The sequence below is a fragment of the Anguilla anguilla genome, chromosome 13 (assembly GCF_013347855.1).
Source record: "Anguilla anguilla isolate fAngAng1 chromosome 13, fAngAng1.pri, whole genome shotgun sequence".
NCBI lineage: Eukaryota > Metazoa > Chordata > Actinopteri > Anguilliformes > Anguillidae > Anguilla > Anguilla anguilla.
Genome location: NC_049213.1, coordinates 26,960,677 through 26,977,225, shown reverse-complemented (window position 1 = coordinate 26,977,225; position 16,549 = coordinate 26,960,677). Strand labels below are relative to the sequence as shown.

At 43.6% G+C, this 16,549-nt stretch overlaps 1 protein-coding gene across 1 annotated transcript in view; it reads left to right on the top strand.

The window, feature by feature from the left end:
* Positions 1-5: 5 nt before the first annotated feature.
* adamts9 (ADAM metallopeptidase with thrombospondin type 1 motif, 9) overlaps positions 6-16,549 on the top strand; it is a gene marked incomplete at its 5' end in the record, with an annotated part of 48,717 nt that continues 32,173 nt past the window's right edge. The window contains 25 exon segments of the mRNA XM_035388596.1: positions 6-56; positions 557-640; positions 753-877; positions 1,662-1,702; positions 1,994-2,099; positions 2,753-2,774; positions 2,776-2,803; positions 2,806-2,862; positions 2,865-2,898; positions 3,116-3,257; positions 3,570-3,674; positions 4,811-4,956; positions 5,250-5,431; positions 5,519-5,655; positions 6,023-6,140; positions 6,264-6,359; positions 7,448-7,614; positions 7,801-7,930; positions 8,182-8,308; positions 9,489-9,597; positions 9,962-10,063; positions 10,176-10,340; positions 11,857-12,018; positions 13,573-13,692; positions 16,253-16,360. Of these exon segments, the coding sequence (XP_035244487.1) occupies positions 6-56; positions 557-640; positions 753-877; positions 1,662-1,702; positions 1,994-2,099; positions 2,753-2,774; positions 2,776-2,803; positions 2,806-2,862; positions 2,865-2,898; positions 3,116-3,257; positions 3,570-3,674; positions 4,811-4,956; positions 5,250-5,431; positions 5,519-5,655; positions 6,023-6,140; positions 6,264-6,359; positions 7,448-7,614; positions 7,801-7,930; positions 8,182-8,308; positions 9,489-9,597; positions 9,962-10,063; positions 10,176-10,340; positions 11,857-12,018; positions 13,573-13,692; positions 16,253-16,360 (2,664 nt within the window).

Genomic DNA, 16,549 nt, shown 5'->3' with positions numbered 1-16,549 from the left:
TGGTCGAACATCACGGGAGCAACCTACAGCACTACATTCTCACGCTCATGTCCATTGTAAGTCTTTTTTTGCGCACGTGTGTTTTCAAAAGCTGCATTTAGGTCAGTGTGGAACCGTAGGGCAGTTAAGTTTCACAACTGACAACAGAGTTACAAGACAAGGCAGACTTTCCTGATGACTTTGATGAATGAGAAAAAATAACCCTAGGCATGTTGCATAGATGGCATACTCTACCTTCTTCAAATAAAACCTGTTCAAGGCTCTTGGCTGTCCATGTAGGGGGTAAGTTGACCTATATTTTGTTTCTGGCAAAGGCAGCATTCCCTGCTGGATCACAGAATGTAATCAACTTTTCAGCAGTCAAATGAGTGATTTTTTTTCCAGGTACTCCAGACTTAATTTAGCGCTGCATTGTTGGACAGGATAAAACACTCTTGAGCACATGAACGTTCTCCATTAAAACCTCATTAAGACACACGTTTCAGACACGTTGAGAGATAGCAATCAGTTAACAGCTAAACTGATCTAACCGTACGTTCTGTGTCTTTCATTGTAGGTTTCTTCCATCTATAAAGATCCAAGCATTGGAAATTTAATCAATATCGTCATTGTGAAATTGGTTATTATAAATAATGAACTGGTAAGATGGCACAGTTTTGATTTGTTCCAAATTAAATAAAAGGAATACATGTACACCTGTAACAGTCCTACCAAAACTTTATCCCAAAATTGTCATTTGTCTCTTCCTTTAGGATGGTCCAATTATTTCGTTTAATGCACAGACCACTTTAAAAAACTTCTGCATATGGCAGCAAACTCAGAATCACCCAGATGAAAACCACCATTCACATCACGACACTGCCATCCTCATCACCAGGTACAGTAGACTGTCTCTCCTCACTGCTGGCTGATAATGGAGGCAGCCCGCAGAGTCAGTGAGGTCAGGGCTGTTTTCTGAGGTCATGACGCAGCCTCTGTCCCATAAGCTCTCTCCAGAGCCTCATGAATTGAAAATGATGAGTCCTTGCCAAAGTCAGTAATCACAAAAAGGACTTTGCGAAGGGTCATATCTACCATATTTGCATTTTGGGACATGCTGTCCTTGTATAGTCTGCCATAACGGAATGCATATTTAAAGGGACAGACCAACTACTTGCCAGGCGACATTGTCTTCTGGTAAGTAGTTGGTTCTTGCACCTTGTTGTCACTTTTGTGGAAAGACAGTGCCGGTTTTTGGGAATGGAGTAAACTGAATGTGTGCCGTGTTTATGGTAGAGATATTGAGGGTATAAATTATAATAATTTGCTTAATATCTCCCGGTCCCATAACGGAATAGTTGAGTAGTCAAAATCCACATTTTTTTCAAAAGCACTGCATGCTCCATGACAGTTTGTCTACATAGACTGCAACTTGTTGCTATGAGATGAGTATTCAAATCACACTTCTAATTTTAAATGGATTCTCAGGCCACTCTTTATCAGTACTGACGAGAAGGGATTACGCTTTTTATAATATTATGCTCTTTTGTCTTTTGTGATTTACACCATGGTTGAATTTTCAAATAATTGACTATAGGGTCTTGTATGTAGTTTACAGGAGCACATTGATTCAGAAATAAATTAATAAATTATTTTGATCAAATGACCTTGCTCCACCACAGGCAGGATATCTGTCGGGCCCGAGATAAGTGTGACACTTTAGGTAAGACCCTTTCCCCCTTTTTTCAATTATCTACTGTACATCTTTTTAATTAACACCATTTCCATGAACTATTCTTTAAACAATACATACAGTGTGTACAGTGTGCATATACTTGAATAATGTTGGAGTGGTATGATATACGTTAGAGTGTAATATTAATAATAACATTGTTCATAATAGTAATTATGATGACAGTGATTATGATGATTATGATAATAATGAGAATGTGGATGGTGTTGATGATGATGATGATGATAATGATGATGATGATGATAACGTCCAAACATGCAGGTCTGGCAGAGTTGGGCACTGTTTGTGATCCTTACAGGAGCTGCAGTATCAGTGAAGACAATGGTCTTAGCACTGCTTTCACTATCGCTCATGAGCTGGGCCACGTGTGAGTACTGTGTAGCTCTGCTCTCCTTAGTACACACACACGCATGTGCACACACGCACGCACACATGCATGTGCACACACACGCACGCACACACGCATATACACACACAAAAGGTGCAGGCCTCTGCAAATCTATCAAATACATGGCTCTTTTTGACAGCCTCAAGAGCATAGCCCAGTGTGCAGTTTGCTTGTTCCAGTCAAACAGAATTGATGTATGCTTTATTACAATGTTTATGTATTACAATGTATTATGATGTCATTCTTTGTGTTTTTAAATCTCTAGGTATATGACTCAGGCATTTGTTTAATCAGTCCTCTAAGTGAAACCGTATACACCATAAATAGTGTGTATACCGTATACACACTATGGCTTTAGAACACTCTTATAAAAGCCATAGTGTGTGTACGCTATATCTGGAGTCGGTGACAAGGAATATGTGAAATGAAAAATAACATAAATCGGTTGTTTGACATCTTCTATGTTTCTCCCTGGACCCTTGGAGATGGGTCTTCAATAGGGTTTGATTAATTACAGAAAAGCTGCTCCTTCATCATTCTGTCATGTGATACAAAGGGTGCAAATAAACATGCACAGCATGGCAAATGCCTGCACTCATCAGGATATGTTTTGCTTTCATTCTGTCCTGCAGGTTTAACATGCCTCATGATGACAGGTAACAAATGCAAGGAGGATGGTGTGAAAACCAGCAGCATGTGATGGCACCAACCTTGAACTATTACACCAACCCTTGGATGTGGTCCAATGCAGCAGGAAATACATCACAGAGTTCCTTGAGTATGTGACTGACTGCTTTCTAGTCGATGTAGCAACCTTTGCCCTTTCTTTCTTTAGTCTCAACTCAGAAGGGATATCTGTTTTTTCTGTCATGCCGATAGTCTAGCTGTTTCTTTCAGCAGTGAGCCCAATTCCTCACTCTCTACACTTTGTTATCTGTCTGTTTGTCTTTATTTTCTGTTTTTTCTTAAGTCATTTATTTTTTATTTCTTAATAGCACTGGGTATGGCGAATGCTTGCTCGATGAGCCCGCATCTAGATCCTACAGTCTTCCTCAGCAGCTTCCCGGACGGATATACAATGTGAATAAACAGTGTGAATTGATATTTGGGCCCGGAACGCAGGTGTGCCCATATATGGTAAGGGAACGCTCAAGTGTGGTATTAAACTGGAATGCCTTGACATTTAGCCTGTCAGGAGCATACATGTCATTTGTTAATTGTTGACATATGGTTAAAAAAATATGTGGGTTGTTAAATGTGCTGAGTTGGTGAATATTTTAGTTACATAATTAAAGATTTTGTTACATAATACTGGTTCTGTTTGGATGAAAATCTTTCCTTCAGTGTGTCCTGTGATAGATAGAAGAGTGGACTCTGCAGCTATATTTATTGGGGAGCCCTGGTGTGAAAGCGCTGTGGAGATAACAGCGTGTTTTTGATGTTGTCCAGATGCAGTGTCGAAGGCTGTGGTGCACTAGCCCAGAAGGGGCCCAGAAAGGCTGCCGAACTCAACACATGCCCTGGGCTGACGGAACCGAATGCTCCCAAGGAAAGGTACTTCCAAATCCCAGAGCACGGTCCAGAACCCAGAATTAAACACAGACACACACACTCGCACTCATACTCATACTCACATGCACAACTCACAAACACGCACACATTCACACGCACACACAGAAACACACGCACACACACACACACACACATACACACACACACAAAAGAGAACCAAGTGGTCCCAAGGAACTGTAATTCCAAGCCTCAGAGCTCTATCCAAAACTAACATGCGCATGCTGCATGCACACACACACACACACACACACACACATTCATGTACCACATTACTTGGTCTAAATTAGACAAAAGCCAAACAAAAGAAAACCCTGAAAACCTCATCAGCAAAACATTTTAATAGCAAAACAATGTTATGTTGGCAAATGAGTCATTTCTTTTTACTTCCAAACACCTTTTTGCTCGCAGCTGCTTGGATGGATCTTAAGTCTTTGGAATGCTGTCTAGAAAAGAAAAACTGGAATTGAAAAAGCCAGACAAAAATGTAATTACTTTAAATTGCTGTATGAATACATAAGTGAACATGGGTGATGCACATGGCACTTCACGTAAATCCCACCATTTGTTTAAACAGTTTTAGCCCTTGGCAGGAAAGATTTGTTTGCCCCAAAGCCTGTATTATTATCAAGCAATAATAGGCTTATGGCAACTGTGAATGGAGACTTGTGGAGATTTCCATATCCATTACTGGTTTAGTGTAGCTTTTAATTATCACTGTGCAAACTTCCACTTCCTGCTTGCCTTCTGACATGAAAGGTTTTGCTGCAGAGCTCCAGTGGTCCGCGACACACACATGTTTAAGACCCAGTTTGTTTACACATTGTATTTCTATTCAGAACCTGTACGTGCCAATTAAAATATGGATATTGCAGTTATATGTGGTCACCACCAGTTAGTTTGCTTATCCCTTACCTAACTTGAAATTGCTTTGCTCCTTGTGTATGAGCCAGTCACTTCCTCTAGAAACACGTTGGCAATTAATGTTTATTTTTTTTATTTTCATCTTGCATTAATTTAACTCCCAGGGTTGCATATTTCAGATACATGCACTGCCTGTGTGGAGGGTAGTATCTTATTGCTGGATCTTAGCTGTCCATTTTGTTCATCTCTCCAAACAGCACTGCAAGCATGGCCTATGTATCACCAGGGAGCATGATGCCACCCCAATTGAAGGGGCGTGGGGGGTGTGGAGCCCGTTCGGAACCTGCTCGCGGTCTTGTGGCGGGGGCATCAAGATGGCCGTCCGAGAATGCAACCGGCCCGTGTAAGCTGGCCTTTTTAAGTCATGCATTCCAGTTCAGCAGTGTATCCCTAACCAGCGGTTCTCAATGTACCTTGATAAACATTCGAGTATAACTGCCCAGAGAACATTTCACACAAAAAAAGCTTCAAACACCACTGTGTTGTAATAGACCTGGAATGAAAAGCTGTTAACAGAGGTAAAGTGAGTGAAAGGGAACGGGGAAGATTTATCTGTTTATCTGCAGGAGAAGTGAGGCAATTTAAGATTAGTGCCGCTGCAAACTGGGGATTTAGTCTCTTCGCTTCCTGGCACAGGCCCAGAAATGGGGGAAAGTACTGCGTAGGGCGCAGGATGAAGTTTCGCTCCTGCAACTCTGAGCCCTGCTCCAGACAGAAGAAGGACTTCAGGGAGGAGCAGTGTGGAGCCTTCGACGGCAGGCACTTCAACATCAATGGTCTACCTCCAAACGTGCGCTGGGTCCCCAAGTACAGCGGAAGTAAGACACAGTGTTTAGAGTCCCTGGGCCTGGGTGCTGGTTCGTTATCTGACTGCTAATTTCCTCGCCTGTGCCTCCTCTTTTCAGTTCTAATGAAGGATCGGTGCAAGCTGTTCTGCAGGGTGGCCGGGAGCACAGCCTACTACCAGCTCAGGGACAGAGTGACGGACGGCACCCCCTGTGGACCAGATACTAACGACATCTGTGTCCAGGGCCTGTGCAGGGTATGAGCTTCCATAAATCTGCCAGCCAAACCAAAAACAGACACTTCTCTGCACCTGAAAGCATATCACAGTTAAACAGCTTTGCATATTCACCTTCCGGTTTGTGTTACACATACACACGCAGCACACAGACAGATCTATGCTGTACAAAGATAGAAAGCAGTCCTGTCTCACTGTCTTTATTTGTGTTTAAATGCACATGGTGAAGCTGACACTGAGGTTCCTCTGCTGTTACATTTCCGGAGGGGGGGAAGCAGCATTATCCTCAAAACAGAAAGTAGAACAGTGTCGTGTAAAGGCTGAAGACCAGAAACTGAGCCACGTGTTTGTTGTGGCAGTAAGTTTGACGTTTTCCCTCTGTTCACAGCAAGCAGGATGTGACCACGTGCTGAACTCCAAAGCAAGGAGAGATAAGTGCGGAGTGTGTGGTGGTGACAACTCCTCGTGCAAGACCGTAGCGGGCACATTCAACATTGTTCACTATGGTCAGTGAAGCCTACTGCACTTGAAAGAAATGTCTTCCGGAGAGAATGACTTCCAAACCGCTCTCTCAATGTTTTGTCACGGTTAACATTGTTACACTGGAATTTTCATGCTTCTGTTTTCAGGATATAACGTTGTCGTGCGTATTCCCAGTGGTGCTACAAATATTGACGTGCGACAGCATAGCTACTCAGGGAAGCCAGAGGACGATAACTACCTCGGTAAGAAAAATGGACTCAAACACAAAAATAAAAGCATTCTTTTCTTGTTATCAGCACCTTAATGTTGTGGCTCTGGTGCCACGGTTATTTGCAGCAGTAGTGCACAATGTAATTGTTTTCATGGTACAGGTAGTTCAAATAGTATTTACAATTTAGTCTGAAGGGTTTATGGTTCAAGCATAATCAAGCACATCAAACTGACTCTTATAGTCCTTGATTGTCTTTTAGTCTTTTTGTTCCATTCGACAGTGTGCTCAACATATATACATAATACTCCTCTTTATAGTCCACCAGGTGTGAGAAATGATAGGTGGAGTATTTTGTTGAGACACAAAAAGGTTACGCTGCCATGACATTCTTTTTTTGGTGACAAATCTGGAAGGAGGGTGGGGTTTCAAAGGGGTGGAGCCTCACACCAAGCACAGTTGAGGCCTGTGGATCACCTTGATGGTGCTTGGAGCTCACATGCGAACGTGTTAATGACACTGATCACAGGGGTATCCAAGGGTTTCCACCTCTGTGTAGTTTTAGTGGACCCTGGAAAAGGCAGGTCACCCATTTCCACCGGACAGCGTGGGGCAGAGCAATGCAGCTGCATTACTGTGATGTGTGAAATGACGAGGAAACTAACTCAGGAAATTAGCTACATAATCGCATTAGTGTGAATTTGTGCAGCAGACTAACAATGAACAGGAAGCTGCTGGGTGCCGGATTACTTTACGCCAATTAGGTACATTTTTATCGCAAACCACTACAGATGTGTTGCAAACGTACATCTGAGGTGAACGTTTCAAGTTTTTCTTTTAACCAATACGATGGAGGCCTCAGTGAATTAAGAGTTTGTAAATTTTGTATGTAATATATTTTCTGTATAGTTACATAGTTATACTTAGCATCTGTGTGTGCAACATACAGAGGAGAAACATGTAAAACACAGGTTTATGAATCTTCCTTTAGTCACTGAAATTAAAGGACATGGTTACGGACAGTTTAGTTGGAGTTTACAGTGTATGCAGTCTACAGACATGAAAAGAGCACGTATAGTTATGATTGTTTTTATTACAACACGATTTGTTCTTGTTTTTCAGCCATTTCCAACAGCCGGGGGGAGTACCTGCTCAATGGGGAGTTTGTGGTCAGCATGTTTAAAAGGGAAATTAAAGTTGGGGAAGCTGTATTAGAATACAGTGGCTCTGACCACATCATTGAGAGGATAAACTGCACTGACAGGATAGACGAGGAGATTGTGGTCCAGGTAATCTTTCTTTAGGGGCAGCCCTGATATGATGACCTTGATGTTGTAATATTATCCCATAAATAACCTCATTACTTGTTACTTGCCTTGATAAACCATACAAACATCTGTGAAATAGGATAAAGGATATAAAATGTTGTACTTTACTTTATAAAGTACCATAACCAGGTCCTCTGTTCTCTCCAGGTGCTTTCTGTGGGTAACCTGTATAACCCAGATGTCAGGTACAGCTACAACGTTCCTATTGAGGACAAGCCACAGCAGTTCTTATGGGATGCCTATGGCCCATGGCAGGAGTGTAGCAGGCTATGCCAAGGTAAGTGATAGAAGGTGTTAGAGTAATAAAAAGCAATGCAAATGGTCATAAAACCCAGCTATTCAATTTTTATTGTTCTGTCTCAAATAAGAACCTTCACCAGAGGTAACATCATTACTGTTGAGAAACGCAGTAGGTTTCTCATCAGTTGGCCATTTGCTCATGGAACCAAAGTTGTTAATGGTCCAGAGATAGCCACAACAAGCAAACATTGCCAGTGAGGGCTCATCCTTCTTGACGTGTCTGACCAGGGGAGCGGAAGAGGAAGATCCTGTGCAGCCGAGAGTCGGACCGCGTGGTGGTGTCTGATCAGAGGTGCCACGGCTCGGCCCGCCCCTCCGTCATCACCGAGCCCTGCAACATGGACTGCGAAATCAGGTTAGCGCTGGCTCCTCTGGCTCTGTCTCATTGGCCTTCTCTTCTCTTCCTGCCCATCCAAAGTATTGTTTCACTGCTTCTTGTGTACTGCTTTGTGTGATGGGGTCTCTTTTGCCAGTGCTGTCTGTAACATACCATCATTCTACATTCTTAATTCATTCCTCTGGATCAAGTATGCTGATCTCCTGTAAGCCACTTCTGTCCCCACAAGGATAATTTGTGACCACAATAAAGGACCACAGGTTTTATTTAATCTTGACAATTTGTTCCTGACAACTGGGGTACATTGACCTTTCATCCATCCATCCACCAATCCAGTTTCTTAAACCATTGGTCACGGTCATGGGGGGCTGGAGCCTATCCCAGCATGCATTGGGCGAGAGGCAGGAATACACCCTGATCAGCTCGCCAGTCCATCACGGGACCCACACACCATTGACACATTCATACTTATGGGGAATTTAGGCTACATTTAGATTACAGGCTGAAGTGGCCCAAATTTTTTTGCCTACATGTTACACAGATCTGGTGTTTTCTGAGCCGTGTGAAGATGTATATCCCATCTGTGTCCATGCGTCTGCTGTGAGAACTGTCAGAATTCCTGTGGGATTCTTAAAGTCACACTTCGCTGCGCAGGTGCAGATCACTGTCATAATTACTCAACTTTTTGTTGTTAATGAGCGCATGTTGGTTCTTTCAGGGCAGAGGTCTGTTCACACTTGCGTCAGATATGGGTCACTTACGAACATGAATGTGAACAGCCGATGCAAAGAGATTGGATCCGAGCAAAAAATCTGAATTGAGCATTAAGGCCTGTAATGTGAACTTAGCCATAGGGTCTCCCATTAGCCTACTGCATGCTTTTGGACTGTGGGAGGAAACCCGCACAGACACGAGGAGAGCATGCACACTCCACATGGAAAGTCCCTCAGTTGGGATGTGAACTCGGTATCTTCTTTCTGTGAGGTGACAGTGCTATTCACCACCAGTTCACCTTTCATCTGTTTGATTAGTGTTTTGATTGAGATTAATTATTGGAGATGAGATTGAGTGATTTTTCTGATGTTTTTTGTTTAATGTTTCCTAGTGTATTTTAGAAATTCTGCTAATCACGTGTCTGTACTTCATAATGTGAGGGTGTGATCGGCTGTGTAATTCTTGCTGTGTCCGGGCACGGCAGGTGGCATATTGCACGGAAGAGTGAGTGCACAGCGCAGTGTGGACCCGGCTACAGGAACCTGGAGATTTACTGCGCCAAGCACAGCCAGGTCGATGGAAAGATCCAGAAGGTGAATTTGAGTATAAACCATAGAAGATAATGGTAATGATAGACCATGCCTTTACCAAACCACATACAATGTACTGTCTCTGACCCTGGAAAAACGTCAAAAACTTTTCAGGCTCAGAAAAAGGAGACTCAGGAGGATAAGATGAATTTGTTTTTTTAAAAAGGATTAGCAAAGTCCATAGCTTTGTGTTGTGTTCAGTCTAGAAAGCAAAGGTGCATAGGTGGAAACTGTTAAAAGGTAAATTTTGCACTAATGCAGGATTGTATTTTTTCACACAGTGCTTTGAGTAGGTCGCCAGGGTGCTAGGAGTAGGTCACCAGGGCTTGTACCTTCTCTTGTTAACAAACATTCTCATGCTCTTAAGGTGGATGACCGTTACTGTAGCAACCAGCATAAGCCTGAAGATAAGGAGCCTTGCAATGGAGACTGTAACCCTGGGGGCTGGGAGTATACTCCATGGTCAAAGGTGAGCGGGTTGGTGCTGACTCTTCACATGCGGCTGTTTACACCAGCGCCTCTGTGTTTGTGTGGCGAGCGCACGGCTCATGGCCTGACGTTTATTTGTATTTTTTTAACAGTGCTCAAAGAGCTGCGGAGGGGGCATGCGACGCCGGGGGGCAGTGTGCGGCAAATCGGCAGACTCGGAACAGGACGACGCCCAGTGCAGCCAGCGCAACAAACTGATCGTCCAGCCCTGCAACGACTTTCAGTGCCCTCTGTGGAAGAGTGGGGACTGGTCCGATGTGAGTGACATCATAGGGCTTTTCTACATTTTCTGCAGTCGTCAGGGGCCAGGGCTTGTTCCGAGCAAAATTTGAATTTAAACTGTTCTGTTCTTTTGTTCCTCCTGCAACATAGCATTCTTGAACTGGTTAGAACAAGATAAAAAATGTTGTTCCTTTTTCCCCCACCTCCGAAAAATTGAAACCAGCCTACTGGCCTGTCTCAAAACCTATTATCTTTGTGGCCGTGTTTCCACAAATCCCAAGTGAAGTGAAGAGTTATTCTTTTTTTGCGTAGCCAACAGTCATTCTTTGATATGCACATGGCATTGGACTGTAATATTATTCCTGCCTACGTGAAGCCCCCCCCCACCCCCACCTCATTACCACCCTCCCCAGTTTAAAGAAACGCATTCTATGGGTAATGAAAACACAGTGGGCAGACAATATCACACTGAGTTAGCGCTAAATAACTTTGCACAGCGAATACAGCCCCATGACAAAATAGCCATGGTAGAATTGCTTTGATATAGGGAAATGACAGGGGAAACCCTGTCAGAAGAGACGGAGCGCTCAAATCGCTCGCTGCAGCATAAGCAAATAATCTGATCAACTTCAGACATTTGCAAGGTGTAGGGGGTAGTAATTGAAAGACAGGCTTTATAAACTGCCTAAGTCACATCCAACGGTTGATTTGAACATAAACGGATGGTACCGTCGACATTATCCACGTTGGGAGATAAGAATAAGCATTGTTAGCACTAACAAATCCACTGATATAACTTACAAAGTAGCCTGACATTCAAAGTTAAATGATGCTACACAACTGAGAAACCGTGCGGTGGTTGGTGCCTGGACTCCTACATAACATACACTTACTGGCTTACTCCTTTTCAGTGTGAAAACCAAAGGCTCAGACAAAGCATCACCAATAATATATTAGTCTATGCAAACCTTGGGCGTCATGTGCCTCAACTTCCACCTACCAAAAACGGTCACAATAGTCTATCGTCACATTCCAGGTTCCTGACAAGGTCCGACCCGGCTGTCAATAAACTAAAGCACACCCAAGCATGCCATCCCATTGTGGTTTGGGTAGACTAGTTGGCTAGCTACTTGCAGAAGTGGTGTCACTGGCAGTAGCATTAGCAGCAGCAACTCAAAAAACTAAAATAAAAACAGCTGATGCTGGGTTACTTTCCCTTCTGCAGGACTGCTGCAGCACATAAACTGCATGAATTGGTTATTTTGTGTGTCCAGAATATAAAACTGTGGTCCCCAAAAGTGTACTGTTTGGGAGTTTAACTTGTTATAATACAGTGTAATGTAGAGATAATCTGGGTTGATTACAGCTTTTTGAACTTTCTGTCTGGATGGTGTGGATGCCTTATGCCTTGCATTCCTCGGATATTTCTGATAAGGTTCCATGTGGAGCTGCACCACATGGGCACACAAATTCTGTCGGACTTTTCCCATGCTCCGAGTTTTCACAGCTTGCTGTACTTGCATCACAAAGTATCATTTGTATTTTTTTCAGTGCCTGGTGACTTGTGGCAAAGGGTACAAGCATCGGCAGACATGGTGTCAGTTTGGGGAGGATCGCCTGGATGACAGGTTCTGCGAGTCGCCCAAGCTGGAGTCGGTCCAAGCCTGTCAGCAGCAGGAGTGCGCCTCGTGGCAGGTCGGACCCTGGGGACAGGTTAGTGCCCATGCCTGCTGTTTCCCTGCCACAGTCCTTCCACCAGGCACGTCCTGGGGTGGACATATCCCAGGCTACATCAGAACGACGCAACATTGTGTCCATAAAATTCCTATAGCCTACCCGCTATGGTTTTTCCAGAATATGGACCATTCAATTCCCAGTAATTTTGCAAGCTCTCTCAGGAATCCCGAGATTTCCATGCAAACCGGAAGCATCTTTAAGAAGCTTTATTGTGGTTAAATACTTGCGCAATAAGCATATCTACAACAGCTTGAGATCATTTAAATTTTCTGACTTGTTTTTTTATTTCCTCAAAAAAACAATAGGCCTACCAGACGGCAAATATTTTCAGGCTGCATGCTAACTGTGTTGCCTCTATGAAAAGTGTATTCTGTCACTTGTCATGTCAAAATCTTTGTTGTGAGGTGGAAACTGGCCTATTTGATCCCCAAATCTATGTGCAGGAAAACTAATGCTTGGCTGTTTAAATGAAGTCTGTATGAGAGGGAATTTCACATGCATCTTCTAAAATATATTGTGGATGTTCATTTGTTAACTATGTTTTGCATATCCTCATTTCCAGGAATATAAAAATCCCCTGTTCTCGTGTTATTTTTCTCAATAGTCGAGACAAAATGATCCCGGGAATCAGTGATCCCTGGTTCCGAGATACAACCCTACTACCCACTGTAATTGCACAAATACCTTTTCTCAGTAAGATGGATAAAATCTCTCATTTGTCTGTCCCAAGAGTTACATGCTCATGTAATTGTGAAACCTGTTGGTCCAAAAGACAAAGACCATTGAGTTCTTTGACTATTTTGCTGTTCATTACTAAGTATGTGTGATGTGGGTTGTGTGTGAGCAGGCCTGTGTGACTTGGGAACATTTTTTACAGTTCAATTTATGGTTTCATTTTAAAACTAAAAAAGTGCACCACACAAGTAGTATTGTGTGCAAGTGTGTGATATATATATGTGTGTGTGTGTGTGTGTGTGTAATATGTGTGTGCATGTGTGTGTGTATTTCCTTTCTGTGTATGTATGCAGAAACAGGTTTTTTTTTCTTTTCATAAAAGGCCACATTGTGAAAATAGCTACAGCCAAAAATGCAAACACTGAGATCAGTACAAAATAAAACACTATCTGCAATGCAGCGTGCATGTGTGCAAACGCGCAGTAAGTACATAAGTGTGACAGAGATTATGCATTCCCATACCGTGGAATAGGCAATCATGTTAAATGTATATTTGAAGGCATTTAATGAACCGTGTGCAATTTCAGCTGAAGCTCTGCCATACGAGTTTGACCTCATTTCACTCAAGCCGTTGAAGTAGAAGAAAGCTTTATGTACTTACTTACGTAGCAGAAAAGAAAAGCAGTGGAAACTTGCCGAATTACTTTTGCATAGCTGCTTTTGGGCAATGATCATTTAGCTGTGGCTTGGATCTCATTGGGGGTACCGGCTTTGCAGAGCTGAACCGGTCATTTTGTGAAGCTGTGCCGTGGGTGCTCTGACACGCCGGGTTGAAAGTGTCACTCTTAATTGCAGTGCACGACCACTTGCGGTCCAGGATATCAGATGAGGGCGGTGAAATGTGTGGTTGGATCGTACGGAACGGTCATGGACGACACAGACTGTAACGCAGCTACAAGACCCACCGACACTCAGGTAGGGCCCCCTCCTCAGCATTTCGCTCCGCTTGCTGCTTCACTGCTCAGCCTTATCACTTTCTCTCAGGGCGAAAAAAGGCAAGGAGTAGTTTTCCAGGTCTTTGAAAAGATTAATGATATCTCGGGTGATGGAAAGCATGCAAGCATGCAGCGATGTGGGGGAGTGTGGAAATGGTTGACTCAACATTTCTGCTATGAGTGTGTGTGTGTGCGTGTGTGTGTGGTGTTGTGGTGGTCTCTGCTGTGTGTGTGTGTGTGTTTATGTGCATGAGCATAAAGCTGGGGTTGGAATGCTGAGGGTTTTATTTATATGGCACAGCTATATTTCAAGATCTTCATGATTTTTTTTCTGTAGGATGTACAGTGTAGCCAACTTTTCTCACACACAAACAAATGTAAGTGGACCACCCAGAATGTACTAATTTTCATTTTTGGTGTGAGTGAGAGGGCAGCAGTTCACTCGATTGACGTTTGGTCCTTGTCCTCTAACACAGATAAATGCAAAACACTGAACTGATGCAGTGTGATTATTATCTCAGACCCACTCTATCCTGAAATTCAAGTATGATTAATGAGAAGCAATAATTCCTTGTTTCTGTGAGATCATGTTGTCATGCGAATATCATACTGTTAAAGAAGCAATTTTTTTCTTGCTGGGTGAGACATTATTGGCCATAGCACTGTGGAGGGAGGATTTCAGTCAGCAGGATATTCCATTTGTATTCATTCGTGATTTCCCTGGCCAATCAAGTGCCTGTGATCTTGATCTGCCTGTGTCTGATTCATCCACTGTCTAGTCCTCCAGCACTGTAGATACAGTGGCTTAGCTTGCAACATGAAAAGATCCAGTCAGCTGGCTTTATGTATTCTGGAGGACAGGCATGCCAATCCTGACCCTAAACGACAGACTGTGGTTAGGAATTAGAAATGAGAGTGAGAAAAAATTTGGGAAAAAAACATAGGGGTGATCCCTGGCATTTCCAGAAAACCATCAGTATTAGTAATAGGTGCTCCAGAGTTTATTAGGTAGGGTCAGTGATGTACCGTTAAAGAAAGACATGTTCTCCCAAGTCTGAAACGTGGCTTCAGTCACTGGCAGTCTGTAGGGCAGTCAGGGAGTCACCCAGCGTACACCTTGGCCACCTGGAGTCTATAAACCCTTGTTGTCTGGACTGGGACAGCCAAAGGGGTTTCAGACCTGCCGCCAGACTGTGGCACATTGCTGACATTGTCTCTCTCCAGCAGACTGTCCCCCACCAAGCCGAAGGTTGCACTCAGCAGGGGGTGCACAAACTCACCACAAGGGGAGCCAGTTTTCCCTGTATTGCAGAGCTTATTCTAGCCGTGAGGTGAAGGGCATAGTCATAGCTGTGGACACTACTTATGTCAACACTTTTTTTGCTTCTGCTGCTGTCTGCCTGGTTCTTATTGTACATGCTTATTTATCCTGTGCTCTGTCCATTTTATATGACGGCAAGTTCTGTGTGGTAATTGTGTGATATACTTGCTTACCGAGACAAGCCATATTTGCATTAGCATTGACTCTTTTAGCAGATGTCAAAGTTACTTCCAGGGCAATTATGGCAAACAGTAGTGCAGATAGCCAGAATAACTAAAGCAGCAGAACAGAGCGCACAGTAACACCGTGGATAGATTCAGCCACTACGCATGGGAATGAAATGAGTTATTATATGCATGCATCTTATCTTTATGGCTACCTGTAAATCAGGTGATCTGTAATTAAACATTGATTTTGATTGTGTGTGATATTTGCTACTGCCATTTGCTACTATCACATGCTACTTCTCACTGTGATTTTAGTGTATTCACATTCATATGACCTAAACGACAGTGGGAAGAGGCAGATTGCCTTTTTTCCTGACAGTCCAGTGCCACAGTAACAAGGGCCTTCAGAGTGGAGCATTACATGGTTGAGAAATGGGTACAGGGGAGGCCCCGCTCTTCAATCCTAGCACAGCCGTAAGCCTGCTGACCCTTAGCAAGTCACTTCACCTCCATGTGATCCCTGCCAGCCATCCATGAAGCTGGGTACAAAGTTGCCCAGTAAATGATTCCCCTGTCAGCCGGTCACTCAGGACTGCCAGAGTGGAGCTTATGTTTCAGAGCAGTCCCACCTGAACCTAGCCAAAAAAAATAAATAAAAAAAACCCAGTCCAATCCAAAAAAAAAAAAAAAAAATGCAGTGAAGCTGCTAAAACATCTGTCGGAATGGGGCCTGGCGCTCTTTGTACCCATGCGTTTTATGATGCTTTTTTATCACCGGTGTGAAGGAGCAGACAGCATCTCCCACAGCCAGTGCATTCTTTCCTCACTTCCCCTGAAAGTATGAGGTGGAGAACTGCTGTGCCCAGCCCAGCCCAGCCCGAAGCACAGTTTAACCCCTCCTCTCCCTACGACACTTTCCTCTGACCTGAGTCTGTGGCTGGGACTGGCAATAGCGAGTCAAGCATTGGAGGGGAACTACTGCATGGGAGCATCCTTATAATGGGTTGTTCCCACTGTGGGGATTGTAATTGACACTGGTCTGCTCTCTTTAGGATTGTGAACCCGCGCAGTGTGCCATCGCCCAGCCCGTCAGTCCGGACACAAAATCGCAGATTTACTCTGGTCACGTGACCCAGTGGCGCTTTGGATCCTGGACGCAGGTAAAGAAAGGCCTGTTTTACAAACCTGCTGCTGCGAGCGATTCATTTTTCTGGTTCACCTACAAGCGTGAGAGTGGTTATATTTGTCAATAAAGGCAATAAAGAGTTGACCTCTCAAGTTATATTAGACTCTACCTGTCAGTTCCTATGGGGATGTCAGGTCATATGTGACTGTGGTTCTGTTATAGA